This window comes from Sinohyriopsis cumingii, unplaced genomic scaffold, assembly GCF_028554795.1.
Source record: "Sinohyriopsis cumingii isolate HCF-2022 unplaced genomic scaffold, ASM2855479v2 utg000695l, whole genome shotgun sequence".
NCBI lineage: Eukaryota > Metazoa > Mollusca > Bivalvia > Unionida > Unionidae > Sinohyriopsis > Sinohyriopsis cumingii.
Window position 1 is genome coordinate 3,919,375 of NW_028315924.1, and position 14,505 is coordinate 3,933,879.

General features: G+C 33.7%; 1 protein-coding gene across 3 annotated transcripts in view; it reads left to right on the forward strand.

Moving 5' to 3' along the window:
• LOC149773304 (synaptogenesis protein syg-2-like) overlaps positions 1–14,505 on the forward strand; it is a 73,246-nt gene that overhangs the window by 50,269 nt on the left and 8,472 nt on the right. For all 3 annotated transcript variants that reach the window (XM_089946534.1, XM_089946535.1, XM_089946533.1), the window contains exons 6-7: positions 542–850; positions 9,938–10,282. In XM_089946534.1, coding sequence (XP_089802660.1) covers positions 542–850; positions 9,938–10,282 — 654 coding nt within the window. The remainder of the gene's footprint in view (positions 1–541; positions 851–9,937; positions 10,283–14,505) is intronic.

Below are 14,505 nucleotides of genomic sequence, written 5' to 3' on the forward strand. Positions count from 1 at the left end.
AGTTATTGCAGTGTGTTTTTTTGTTCTGCATGAAAATTTGCTCATCAGACCTCAAACTTGGCACTATTTATCTTTACTGTCCTTGACTGAATGGTGGTATCAACATAGGGTTTTCACTACAACATTTTTGCGATATCTAATTGTTTTGAATGAGAAGGTGCAGAACTGACCACTGACATATCTGCACTTTGAAAACCAGACCTACTGGGGTAATGTCAGATTACATTGCTTGCATTTTTATATTTTGCTTAGTTCATCATTAATATAGTTACTTATTCATATATACTTTATTTTGTCCAAACTTTATTATTCCAATGAACAAGTTGATAGCTGACACTAAGAAATAGATTTTAAGGTGAAACATCTTGAGTTAGCAATACTGGTGGTCATAGATGTGTACATGCATATGTAAAGCAATTTATTGTTTATAAGCTTGTAGAGTTTTAATTATTTACATTGTATCAGAGAGTGACATTTTCATAAATTGTGTAAGCAGTCAAAATGATCGTATTTACCATTTTATTTATCTTGTTCCTTGGAGATCCTCCCGTTTTGACAATGAAGGCAACAAATACCTCAAAAGGAGGGAGACTGGCTATTTACTGCACTGCAAATGGTGTGCCCAATAAATACACATTTTCCAAATGGACTCAAATTGCACCTGATGAAAACAGAACTATAGTCAGTGAGCTGGAGCCATTGATTCTTTCAGACAGTGAGGTATCAGTCACCAGAGATGGAGTGACATACCAGGACACAGGATTTTATGTGTGTAAAGCCAGTAATGGGATTGCAAAATACAGCACAGGACAATTAATTATGGAAGAAATGGTGTCTGTATTGGTTGCAGGTGAGCCTTAAATTACACTTACATCATGGAATACATTGTGTCAATAAAGATTGCATGCATGCATGCACATATGCAAGCACACAGGCAAAAACACATACACACACCAGGCTTCAGGGTAACATTTTTGTTGTCTAATATCAGTTAAGATCCTTTGTCTTATTTTGTTTTGTCTGTTGTTTTGGATAGATATGGGTTGTGGCCTAATTTGCCTAATTCTGTTATGAATCTCCACAATGTTCATCATACTGTATACATTTTGTATAGGTCTACACATAAAAGGAAACCTCATAACAGCTTGCTTTTGTTTTTGTTTAGTTGTTCACATTCCTTTACATTTTTATTATACTTTAACTGATAATATTTCTTTTTAAGCCCAATCACTTTAGCTTGCTGGTTCTGTGCTTTCCTTTCTTTATCTCCAGTACTCAGATTATTGAGTATTACTGACATATTTGGATTAAAACTTTATTTGTTGTTGTTTTTCATTTGTATTAAATAGAGATTCACAGGTGAGGTATTACTGATTTAATTTGGTGCTGGTAAAGGATCCATTGTTGAGTTCCCAGGTACAGACCAAGACTGGATTAATCTCTTCAGAGACAATTATGGTCCAGAGAAGGGAACAATGTATTGATCACTGTTGCTTTTGGTCTCAGCACAGTTATTTGCTAACCCTAACCTTAATCCTAACCTTATCTCTTTGGAGGCAGTACTTTCTCAGCATCCTAACCCCATTTGTTATTGGCAGAATCAAGCCAACCAGTAAGGGAAGAGCAAGGATCCAAGTGTCGATGATCTGAGGAAAAATCTTTTATCTCCCAACAGATCCATTGCCTGACAGGTCTTTGACAGGTCAGTCAATGGTAGGTCACCAGTCTCTGGGCAATCATCACTGGTCAGCATCCAACAGTTACTGACCTTTTATTAAAAGTCACCAGTCATAGCATCCCCCTCAGTACAGGGATATGGATTGGATTGAGACCCCCTCTCACCACACTACCATTGAATCCTGCTAGTAACTGGGAGTTGGTGATCCAATATCAAAATTGGGAAAGGGATCAGACTGGCATACCCCCACCTTGCCAGTCATCAATCCATTTGTGATGTGTGGTCATCCAATATAGGGAAGTGATTGATCTTTCCCTTTTATGCATTCATGAGCTAAAGGCCCTTGGCTTCACACTAGAGAGCTTGATATTCCAGTCCATGGACTGACATTGTCCTTTCATATGGCAAGGATTGGACAGAGAGAGAGAGGGGCAAGCCGTGATGATTGAGGGGTACTCTGACCATCCTGTCAAGGTTCCTCATACTAACAGCTCTTGTACCAAACAGAATGCATCACACAGGAGAAAACATTAACAACATTAACACTGTCATGTGGAGTTATAGCTACTGGATGTTGGATCTACGTTTTTTATACAGCATTATATTGATAAGATGCCATCTGGGGTCAAATGTCAGTGCTCTCCATTATTAGTAGTGACCTCTAAAATGTGGTTTCAATTGTTTACTCAATCACAATTGTTGCTTAGCCCTTTTTACTACAAAATGACACTCCATAATTTCAAACAAAATGTCTGGGACATCAGTTCCTGGTATTTGCTTCTTTATGATGGATTTCAGCCAGACTTGGTAAAGACCTTGCTATTTTCATTATGTGATCATATGTCATCATTTAAGAGAAATATGGCCCCTGATTGTCAAACCCAAACACTTCTGCACAATAACTTATTTATTATTGGATTTCAAACCAATTTATTTTGATATAAAAAGGGCGTGTTAGAACTGGTACATCAGAATTAGACTAAAGCAGATAGAAGCGATATTCAAGTCAGACAAATATTGCAAATTACTTGCTGCAATTCATACAGAAAGTACCCTATTTGCCCCGAATATCTTGTCCACTGCTCTTACAATTTAGATGTTTTGGATAATTTCATTCCGGTGATGTGCTTTTTATGTTTAATGCCATTTTTCAGCACATGACAGGCTACTCATGGCAGCCAGTATAATTGGTGGAGGAAGAACCTAGGAAAACCTCAGGAGGAACTAACCCAAGGGAAGCTGCTGGCAAACTTTCTCACATGCCAACATTGGCCAAACAGACACTTGAACTCATAGGTGATATGTCAGTGACCTGTAAAAACAAGCATGTTGGACCATTTGGCCAGCCCCCACTCAGGGGAACCATATGAAGTCCACCTATATGTTTATCAAAGATTATTCCTTCTACAGAAACTACTTGGAGAGAAGACAAGAACATTGAGCTTATCAAAAACCACTGAACAGAATTGTGCCAAATTTGACAGAAAACATCTGGTCTAGGATGGCTTTCAAATTTATTCATACTATATAGCCATGTTTGGTAACCTCATCTGCCCTAAGCTTTCTTTCTGAACTCTTTAGTGTATGGATGTTGAGTTAGGAGCATTTCCAGGAGGTATTGCCGCCATTTGTTCACCAATTGCAACACAGAATGAAGCGAATGAAAGTATATTTCTCGCCAAGGGCAAACTTTCCTATTAAACGCCCTAAATAAATACGCAGTAAAGTGATTAATGGATATTTGTTTGGCACAATCGATATAATTGTAGATCACTGGGTATATGTATATCCTGTGAATATATTTGTAATTGAAATTTTTAAATGTAGAAGAAGTATATAATTTGGAAATGATACAGTAGTGAGATACATTCCTTTGGCTAATCAACAAGGTCAACAACATAAACAAATAAAAAGCAGAAATGAATTAAAGTTAAAATGAATGTTGAAAGTAGCATTTTATTTACTTCAGATAAATATGAACTTTGATTCAATATCCATAATGCTTAGAATACATATCTGATGATGAACTCCTTCCGTTAAACTTCCTTAATTAAAAAAAAAAGTCATTTACAAATAAAATAAGTAATTTCCATTGTTTATCTTGTTTCCATTGCGCCAAAGCTTTATACTATAAAAACATTTGGCAATGAATATTATTTTATGAGTGATCATTTCCATTTGCATACAATGATTGTGTACTTTCGCCAGTGTGCACATTTCAATTAATAGTGTCAGTTTTTAAATTAATTATATTTTCTATTGTGCAGTTCAAACAGAAATGTATGCATCTAATGAACTTCTTTTGATTTTCTAAAAATGAAAATGTTAAAAACAAACAAAAATAATTTCTATTGTTTTATTTCCATTGCATATTTTATTTCCTTTGCATTCCATTTTTTCACTGCGTATTTTATTTCCTTTGCATTACATTTTTCTTTTGCCTATTTTATTTCCTTTGTGTTCCACTTTTCCATTGCATATTTTATTTCCTTTGCATTCCATTTTTCCATTACATATTTTATTTCCTTTACATTCCATTTTTCCATTGTGTATTTTATTTCCTTTGTGTTCCATTTTTCATTGCATATTTTAGTCATACTGATTAATAATCCACCGAGTACATTCCACAATAACTAGATGGTTTCTCAAAGTTCTTTTAATAATAATATCATAAAAATATCGCTTTATTTATAGAGGGTGACTCTTTAGTCAAGGACTTTTCTCCCTTGAGGCCCTCTAAGGAGAGTATAACAATGCACATTATATGAAGATAGCAATAATTACTGTTTATTTTAACATGTTTAGTATTAAAATACTAAATTCCATTATCTATTAGAAACACATACAAGCTCATGATATCTCTTCTTAAATACTCTAATATTTTCAGCAGATTTTACATGTAGTGGAAGCTTTACAAACAGTGAACTGTATACTGTTTTATTTGTGGGTTCTTCTCCATACTTTAGCTTTGTCAGCCTTTGAAGTGTCCCCCTATAGCCATCTGAAAATTGTAAAGGCTTTCATGTGTTTCTGTATTCCCCATAGTGTAGGTGTTTGTTTTACTGTCAAAAGCCAGAAAGAATTTGAAAGAAAAAGGTATTTATTATTTTTGTTTAGGGGTTGCTCTGTGCTATTTGCATTTTGTTATTGTTACTGTGGGTCATACTCACAAGGTCCTTGGAGTTGGTCCCTTTGCTTCCCTCCCTGGTATATTTTTTGTCATATACCCTCCTCACGTACTAGGTCTTGTGGCTGGTTTCTATGTCATGGTCCCTACATTTGTATGATATTGATCAAGGATCAATCAAGATGTCCTATGTGTATGCTATATTGTTTTAATCATGCTATATCATGTTTGTGTTATATATTTTAGTTTGTATTTAATTTTTTTCTTTATTTACTTTCTGTGTTTATGGGCAAAAAAGGAAAAATGAAGAAAGGTATAATGGGTCTCAAGCCTTGGTCTACTAATACTTTTATAAATAGTGATGAGACCAAAGAATTTGTATATAGTATAATACATATGTATACATACATAGATTTTCTTTACTACCTAGCTGTATACATATGTATTTGCCTAGTACTTTTCCCCATAGTAATTGTATACTGTGAGAGGGTTTAGAAAGCACTCAGCACTGTGTCATAGTTAGCATAATTTAGTAAAAAAGACTAGCAAAGATGGATTCATTACTGAAAATAGAAGAAGTCATCATCTTGTCCAGCACCTTAATGACATAGCAGATGCAGTAAATACCTAATACGAGAGGGAGATACTTCAGCTAACGAATGTCTCTATACATCTGTCATCAAATATAGCCACTGTTACCAAAAATATAATGTCTTGGAATGACTTCTCAAAGACCATTGAATTAGTTTGACATAAAGTATTGTGGAATAAATGACTCTCAAGTTTGTACAAATAATGATGCTTGTCTGCCATAAGATATGGCCTCCATTACAACAAAATGAAAATAAAAAAATCTTTTAATGACTCATCAGAAACTGCTAACAAATTTCTGGTGTGAAGGGCTTTCATATTTATCAAAATGACACAAATCTGATATTAAATATGGACACCAATGCTACAAATAGAAAATCCTTTGAATGCCTTCTCGAAATCACTCAATGGAATTGATCAGATTTGACAAACATCATGGCATGAAATGCTTTTAGGTTTGTATGAATGATGCCAGTCTGTATCATACTCATGGCAGCAGCTGCTAAAAATAGACATTTTTTTAATGGCATCTTATAAAATCTACAAAATTGAACTTTACCAAAGTTAGCAGGTCGCACCCTCGCTTGAAGCTATTCACATTAATAGAAGTAATTCCAATCTACCTTCCATTATGGTGGCCATTACAAGAAACATAATATTTACATTGTTAATCCACAAATGATGCTTAACAGAATTTGATTAACTATGTCAGAAAGTACTGTTTATGTTAGATTCATGAAATGTGGTAATGAAATGCATCAGAGTTCTTCACCAATATTAAGAGAAAAAATCATGGTGATTGAATAAATATTTTTGTCTGCTCAATATCAAAGTTTGCATTAGTGAATTTTAAAAGAAAACTTACACAACTACCCAAGACAATGCATGCCTTTATTGCTTTAGTCTGCCCATGCATCAAAGATCAAGGTCACTTAAATTTTAAATTTTACATCATGCATGGTAAAAAGACGGTTTTCATGGTTACTGTGAACTACTTAATTAATTTGTAGAGATATATGTGTATGTAATCTGTGATACATGACTGAATGTCCAAGAGATGTGTTACTGTGTCTGATTCCTTGTTGGATGAATGGCTATGATTAAATTTGATTAATATTAATAGGAATCTGATAATGTAATTGTAGCCCTGGAACAAATAGCAGTAATTTGGCTGGATGGCAGTTGGGAACACCAGTATGATGAAATAAGTTTTTTTTAAAATTCTGTTTCAAACAGAATTTGTGTAATTGACAGCCTTGTATATCAGGCTTTATGTAGATAGTAAATCACAGAGGCAATGGCACTTCTAATATACTTTGCATGAAATGTTAATCAGACCAATCATTTGTGATGTACCCAAGTTACATGGGCAAGATTAGAGGTGATGCATTAAATTATCAAGAATGTGTCATGATGTTCTCATGCTGCATTATAATTTATTATGGAATAGTTGACTATCCAGATAAAACACATACAAGCCTGTAACTGGATTTGACCAAAATGACTGTATTTTCATAATTTTTACTCCTGTTCCATAAGTCCATAATTTAAACATCTTTTCAGCAAGACTTCCGGTCCAATCTTAAAGTTTGGCAGGTCTAACCTGCTTCTAGCTATTGTGTAACAATTTTAGAGAACTGTTCTAGATTACTGCTAAACTGAGGATTCAAGTTACAAAATAGGCATCACATATCATTTTATATGTACCATTGGATATTTCCTCAGGGTATTTATTTTTACATTGGACTACTATTCTTGACAGAATTAATTATTACAGAGCATTAGTTCTTAGATATATGTTCTTGGTAGCTGGTTATCTCCCAAACCTTTCCAAAGTGTGTATAACAATATCACATGATCTGAGGCTCAAAGCAATATTCAAATTCCAAAACCATGAACATAATGATTCAAAAGAAGTTTTCAGTTCTTAAACTCTTTACTAAAACTATCTCTTGCAATAAATAATCATCCATTAGAAAATGTCAAGTGTGAAAGGCTTGTAGGTGTGATGTTGATAATAATTTATAATGGAATGACCATATTGACAAGCTTTCTAAAACACTGTCATCCAAAATTTCCCTACTCAGCTGAATCAAGAAATATTTACCTATGGAAACTTGAAATCTATACTACAAGTCATATATTCTTCCAACAATGGATTATTATTTAAATGTATGGGGAAACTGTGTTAAATCTGAGCTTGACAGGATTTATAAAACTTCAGAAATGAGCAGCATGCATAATTTTAGATGCATCTATTGATCATCCCTCAACAGCATTATTTACAGAACTCAAATGGTTCACAATATATGAAAGGATAGATTTTCACAGGGCAGTTCTTTTATATAAATATCTACAAGGAACTGCACTAGAGTCTCCAGACTTGCCAGCTCTTATGATTTTGCTGAACGTCTTACAAAAATTACCCCTAAAATACGGACTTACAGCATATTAGCAAAAACTATGGAAAAATGATTGTTGCCAAAAAATCTGGATAATGGTTCATCCATGTTTTATTTGGATCCTGGTTTCATCTTAGAATTAGAGAAATTAGTCAGGTAACCATACTAACTTTACATCAGCACCCCAGATGCTTTAAACTGCACCTATTTGTTCATTCAAACGGTCTGCATGATCAAACTATTGATTATAAAAATTTTTTAAATGGCATCCAGAAAGCAATGCATGTTTAAGATGAAAGGGAAAATAAGCTTCTAGAAACGTGTTAATAATCAGCACAGAAGAATAAAAAGGAGTATTCAGATTCTTGTGAATAAAAGCTGGAATGGACACAATTATCTTTATTGAACATCATGTGACAGTTTTAGTATGTCTCATGGCGGGAGATATGATTGCCGTTGTCATGTGAAATGGAAAAGAATTTCCAAGAATTATGTCAAATTGAGAGATAGCAACAAGCCATTGAGCTGCATAGGGTTAGGAGCTAGAGTTTGTGCAACTGTGCTAGTGGTAAATAAAGTCTACGCATACTTTACAAACTTTTCATTTGAACACAATGTTTATCGTTGATGCATCAAACTTTTAATCACATTTTCCAGCTTTGCAATAGCCGTTATTGATATTTTGTTACACCTTACTGAAAACTGGTCAATCTTATGGAAACAAATCAACTACCTTACTGAGACAGACTTATCTGAGGGTTGGCAGGTCTGCAGAGTATATTCAGGCTTTTTTTAACACAATTCCATATGAGATCAATATCACATGAAAACCTTCTAGCATCAAAACCAAGAACAGAGCAATTTATAAAGAACTTCCAATACTTTGGTAATGTTCTGTGGAACAAGCTTCCACTACATGTAAAATCTGCCAAAAATATTAGAGTATTTAAGAAGAGAGATCATGAGGATGTATGTGCTTCTAACAGATAATGGAATTTAGTATTTTAATGCTGTGTATTGGCATCCATTAGTCTCAAGAGATGATGGAACTGCATCCATGAGAGCTGTCCCAGTTGGTGGTTGTGCAGTGTCTGCTGTGGCTATGTATTCCAGCATGGGAGTGGCAATCCTTGCTGCACTTGAAGGTTGCATCTGGTGTTGATTGGAGCTGTTTCTTCCTCTGCAGTCATTTTTCATCAGCTTGTAAGTGTAGCTTTTCCTTGCCGGCTTTCAGACCAGTGATTAGAGCATGTCGCCAGCTTGATCTATCTAGAGCGAGCTCTTCCCAGGTGTTGACACCAAGGGCTTTCATGTTGTGCTTGCAGACATCCTTGAAGCGGAGATGTGGCCGTCCGATCGACCTTTTACCAGAGGCGAGTTTCGAATTAAGAATATGAAGCTGGAGTGTCCTGTCCATTCAACTATTGCCCATGCAGCTGATCCCCACTCTCCACGCAGCTGATGGATCCAAGGGAAAGGACAAGCCAATATGTCATGGTACCAGCTGCATCACAGGAGTTACCGAGATGACACTGAAATCAATGCCAAGTTGCCTTAGGGACTCCTTCTCCAGATTTTCTGTTGGACTTTACTCCCTTAGCCTTTCCCGTGAGAGGGTATAGTCACAAGGCAGCGAAGGTTTGAAATCGGAGTTTACCTTCTCCTAGATTGGTGACCACCCAAGGTTAACGAGCCCCTTCTGCCCGAAGCATCAGGTTTTAATGCGCCAGAAACTTACCTGTCATTTCTTCTCCAGTCAGTTTAAACAGGTTCCGCCACTCGTGAAGGCCTGGAGCTGGATTTGGTTGTCAGAGGCTCTATCAGATGCAAGCCATTGGGAGATTTCAAAGGGAAGTGGGTGCGTATCTCCCACAACTGCCCCCGGCGATGACAACCCTTGGAACCATTTTAATACTAAACATGTTAAAATAAACAGTAATTATTGCTATCTTCATATAATGTGCATTGTTATACTCTCTTTAAGAGGGCCTCAAGGGAGAATAGTCCTTGACTATCGTGTCACCCTCTATAAATAAATTATTATTATTATTATTATTATTATCGGTCTTATAGAAGTAGGCTCAAATTCAAAGAAGAATATATATATATATATATATATATATATATATATATTTGCAGATCAACCAAGAATTACGTCAAATGCCAGAGATTTTGATGCTGAAAAAGGAAAAAGTGGTCAAATGCACATTGAATTCTACTCCGGCCTCTTTCAACCTATAGTTACATGGTATCATGTAAGGAATTTTACAATGGAGCAGCTGCAGAATTCCCATGACTTCAAGATAAGTTTATCAGTTCAGACAGTGGAACTTCAGTATCATCAGAAGACAGTACGACTTCCAGGTTTCAATGCAAGCCTTGAGATAGTTTCTGTTAATGATGATCATTTTACTTCCTACAAAGTGGAAATCAACAACAGCATTGGAGAACCAATTACTGAAACCCAGGAATTGAAGCCCAGAGGTAATAATGTCTCAATCATATAATTGTAATATATTATAAATCCCACAACAAAGAGTATATACTACTAAGTGATTTTAGTAGAGATGAAATTTTGCTGATGTTATCAAACATTAAACATCATATAGGCAGATGTTTTGCTCATTGGGAATCCATTTATACAATGCTAATCTTGCATGAAAATGGAAGCTTGAACTTGAGATAATAATTTAAATTACACATATTTACAGCATGAAAATACTGAAATAAACATAGAACCCAATGAAAGCCATGCTTGTGAGAACCATTGTTTATTTTTTCCATTAGATGAATTGTTTTAAGAAAAGTATTAATGTAACATCCAGATCTATTGTAACTTTAGGACTAATATAAAGCATAATGTGAACAAATACAATTGATCAAAGCAATTATCTCGGAATACATTATCAATATTTCTTTTTTCTAAGTCCATTCTTTTATGTAAAGAAAGATGATGCATATATGTTTGGACAGTATTTCAAATATTTTTCAATAAGACTAAAAGTATGCAGTTTCAATGAACAAAAGGTAAATATAGTCATACAAATAATTTATAATTCACAAACATAAATATTATTATTAGACTGAGGGGCCCCGAATGGCCGAGTGGTCTAAAGCGCTTTCCATTACGGATCACTGCCATCTCACCTCTGTCTGCGTGGGTTCGAGTCTCAGATTCAGCCAATATGGGTATTTGAGAAAGTTTGCCAGTAACTTCTCATGGGTTGGTGGTTCTTTCTGGGGTTTTCCCGGGTTCTTACTCCACCATTAATACTGGCCGCCATGTATAGCCTATCTTGTGCTGAAAATGGCGTTAAACCCTACAACAACAACATTATTGGACTGAAAGACAAAACTCAGACTGATGATATAATGAATCTAATAATTTGAAAACAATTTATGTATAAATGTAGATGAAGTAGACACAAACCAAGCTTAACTCAGTTAAAAACGATTGTTGCTTTTAACATTTATGTTGAAAAATATGGTATTTTTATAAATTATATATTGGAAAAGTTTGACAATAGATTAACTCGAAAATAAAAATAATATTTGCTTTTAACTTTTATGTAAAAAAATGTAGTATTTATGTAATTTACACATTGGAAAAGTTTGACAATTGATGGTCATTGTACAAAAGCATTTAACTGAGTAGTAAACTGTTTTTGCAAAGTGTGTCTATGGATATGCATACATACATATATGGGTGGTGTGAATGTGCATATATGTCTCTGTGTGTATATAGGGTGATGTGAATGTGCATATATGTCTCTGTGTGTATATAGGGTGATGTGAATGTGCATATATGTATATGTGTGTATATAAGGGTGATGTGAATGTGCATATATGTATATGTGTCTATACTGGAGTCATGTGAATGTGCATATATGTATATGTGTGGACATGTTTACGTGAATGAGTATGCCAATATTTGTATAATCTCATATTTGTTTTCTAGAACTGTTAATTATGCATATATAATGATATAATCTTTAAATAGATGTATGCAAACAAAATTTCAGTTACTATTTTCTATTTTTCTTTCTTTTCTTTTACTAACTTATTTTCTTTTATTTTAAAATGACAGAAATAAATTATTTAGAAATATGTTCATTTTTTACTTAAAATATTATGTAGTTTATAACATTTATTTTGCAACACTGTAAGCTGACTGAAAAGAAACTTAGAAAATAGAACAGAAAAAGAGATATTATTTACATGTAAAGATAACATACCAATATATATTGAAAATGTTTTCAACTCTGGAAAACAAATATTGTCCAAGAATTAATTTAGAGCACAAGTATTTCCTGGGAAAAATAATCTCTTGGAATCCAAATAATTTGAAGAAACAAAAAATAATTAGCCCCCCAAAAACTGGTCACAACAGAAAACACTTTGATGTCTCAAGTATTATGGCAAAAATAACTATTATTTCTCAATACATCAATATTAAGTCTTAGCAAGATGCAAAACAGATGCCCAGATGTGGGTCACATGATCATGTTTCTAGAACATGATATAAGCTTTTTACATGCCTAACATCATGTACTCCCAGTATGGCTTCGATTTCACTGTATGAATCTTACACTAAGAAAGAATATTTTAAAAAAGTATTTTACTTCATCTCTTGCTGATTTTGAATCAAAGTCAGGAACTAGGTCAGCATTAGATACAAAGTTTCTTTTATTAGGTGTTTACAAAAAAAACCCAGGTCAAACTGAATTTCTGAAAAATGTCTAATCCAGTAAATAAAATTACATTACAATAGCATGTAATGGAATAAAAAAAAGTTAAAACTAACAAACAAACAGTTAAATTAAATCAAATATACATAACACTAACCATTGTCATAGTTTTCCCATTTACATTTTCTATAAGGACTGAGTTTTTCTGCATTAACAACATTAATCATGTTCACACCGAAACAGAATTGTCAAGTCCCAATTAAATCTACATTTATAATTATTGTGTTTTTGCATACACAGTTACGATATTAATTACAACCTGAGTTTTGTCTTTGATTCAAGAGAAAATTGTTATGTTTGTTAATTCCAAATTATTAGCTCGACTACATTTGTATTTTATCAGTTGTAAAATATCATTAAGATAATTATGTGACAATCACAGATAATATGAGAAATTGTCTTTGTATGAAACATAAAAAGAACAGAGCTCATATAGTTGAAATAGATCAAATTCTTTCGACAATGCAGTGATCAATAGAATTACATGTAATCAGCTGCAACCATCTAAGATTCGGACATTTTGAAGTTTATTTTATGATAGCAATAAAACATTTCTGGTCATCAGTGTGTTTTAAATTACCAAAATTCAGAATTTCTTTTCTTCTAGAAGTTGGTACTACATTGTACCAAGTCAGCTTATGGGATGGACTTTCATCCCTCCATCCATCCATTAGTTTTTTATCTCTACTCTTCCTAAATTCTTTACAAGATTGCCATGAAACTTTAAACACACATTCATCTCATGGTCTAGTCCAGCCTAAATATAAATGGTGCCGTCTGATGTCTAAAATGGCCACCACAATGGTCCAAAATTAAAATATTGCTCATACAATTTGGCTGTCATCTTGAGAATGTTGTATGTAGATTTGTTTTAGTCATAGATCAATAAAAGAAGAGTACTATTCATTAACCAATTTTTCACCATCTTTAACAACAGTAATTTGAGTCTTGAAAGAAAAGTAAATTTTATTTAAAGTTGACATATATACATCCATTACATGAGCTCTTACAAAGTCTTATAACTAACTTAACTTATTTACACACATACATATACAAACATAAAATGCATACAGATGATAGTATACTATGGCAATGACTACAAACAGGGAATACGTTATTAATAAGTGAATAAAACTAAGTAGTCTTAGTACACATCAAATTAACATATCCATAACATGTAGTACCCTCAGGCATGAGCCATCATCATCTAGAATATACAAGGATTGCGTGAATATTTTTGCCACTTCACCAGCTATTATTTTAAGTTTTAAACTAGTTAAATGAGACTACATTCCTAGGCTTATTTGCCAAAGTGTTATACAGTCTAGCCACCTCATATCTGAAAGAATTCTTACCATACTTTGATGTCCTTGGCCTGAAAATATCAGCAGTGTTTAAATATCTGAAGTTGTATGCATTATTTTTTTTATTAATACTAGGTCTTGTAAAAACAAAGGACATTTCTTACTTGAAATTTTGAAAAGGCAGTGGTTGTCATTATCAGAGTTTTAAGGGACAGTAATTTAGATTTTTCCAGTAAATAGTCATAGGAACTATTAGAGTCATCATAAATGAAACAGAGTGCTCGTTCGTTGACTCTCTTGATTTTATTTGTATTCTGCTCACTGCAGAAATGCCAGGTTAATGGGCAGTAACTGAAGTTTAACACAATAAATGAGTGATAAATTGTTATTTTACTTTTGAGAAAGGAGAAGATTTTGTAGCCTATTTCAACACTAGCTGTACCTAAATATGTTGTTGTTATTTCTAAATCTGATTTAAAATACTATCTATATTATCATCATCTTTGTATCATGTTCAATGGTCATTTTAGTTGTTCATTATTGCATATCGTAAATTTTTGCCAGGAATTAATTGACCAGGATGTTAGAGGACTGAATAGACAAGAAACTCTTTAAAGTCCTGGTTTGCATCAAATACTTGGAGGTACCAGGAAGA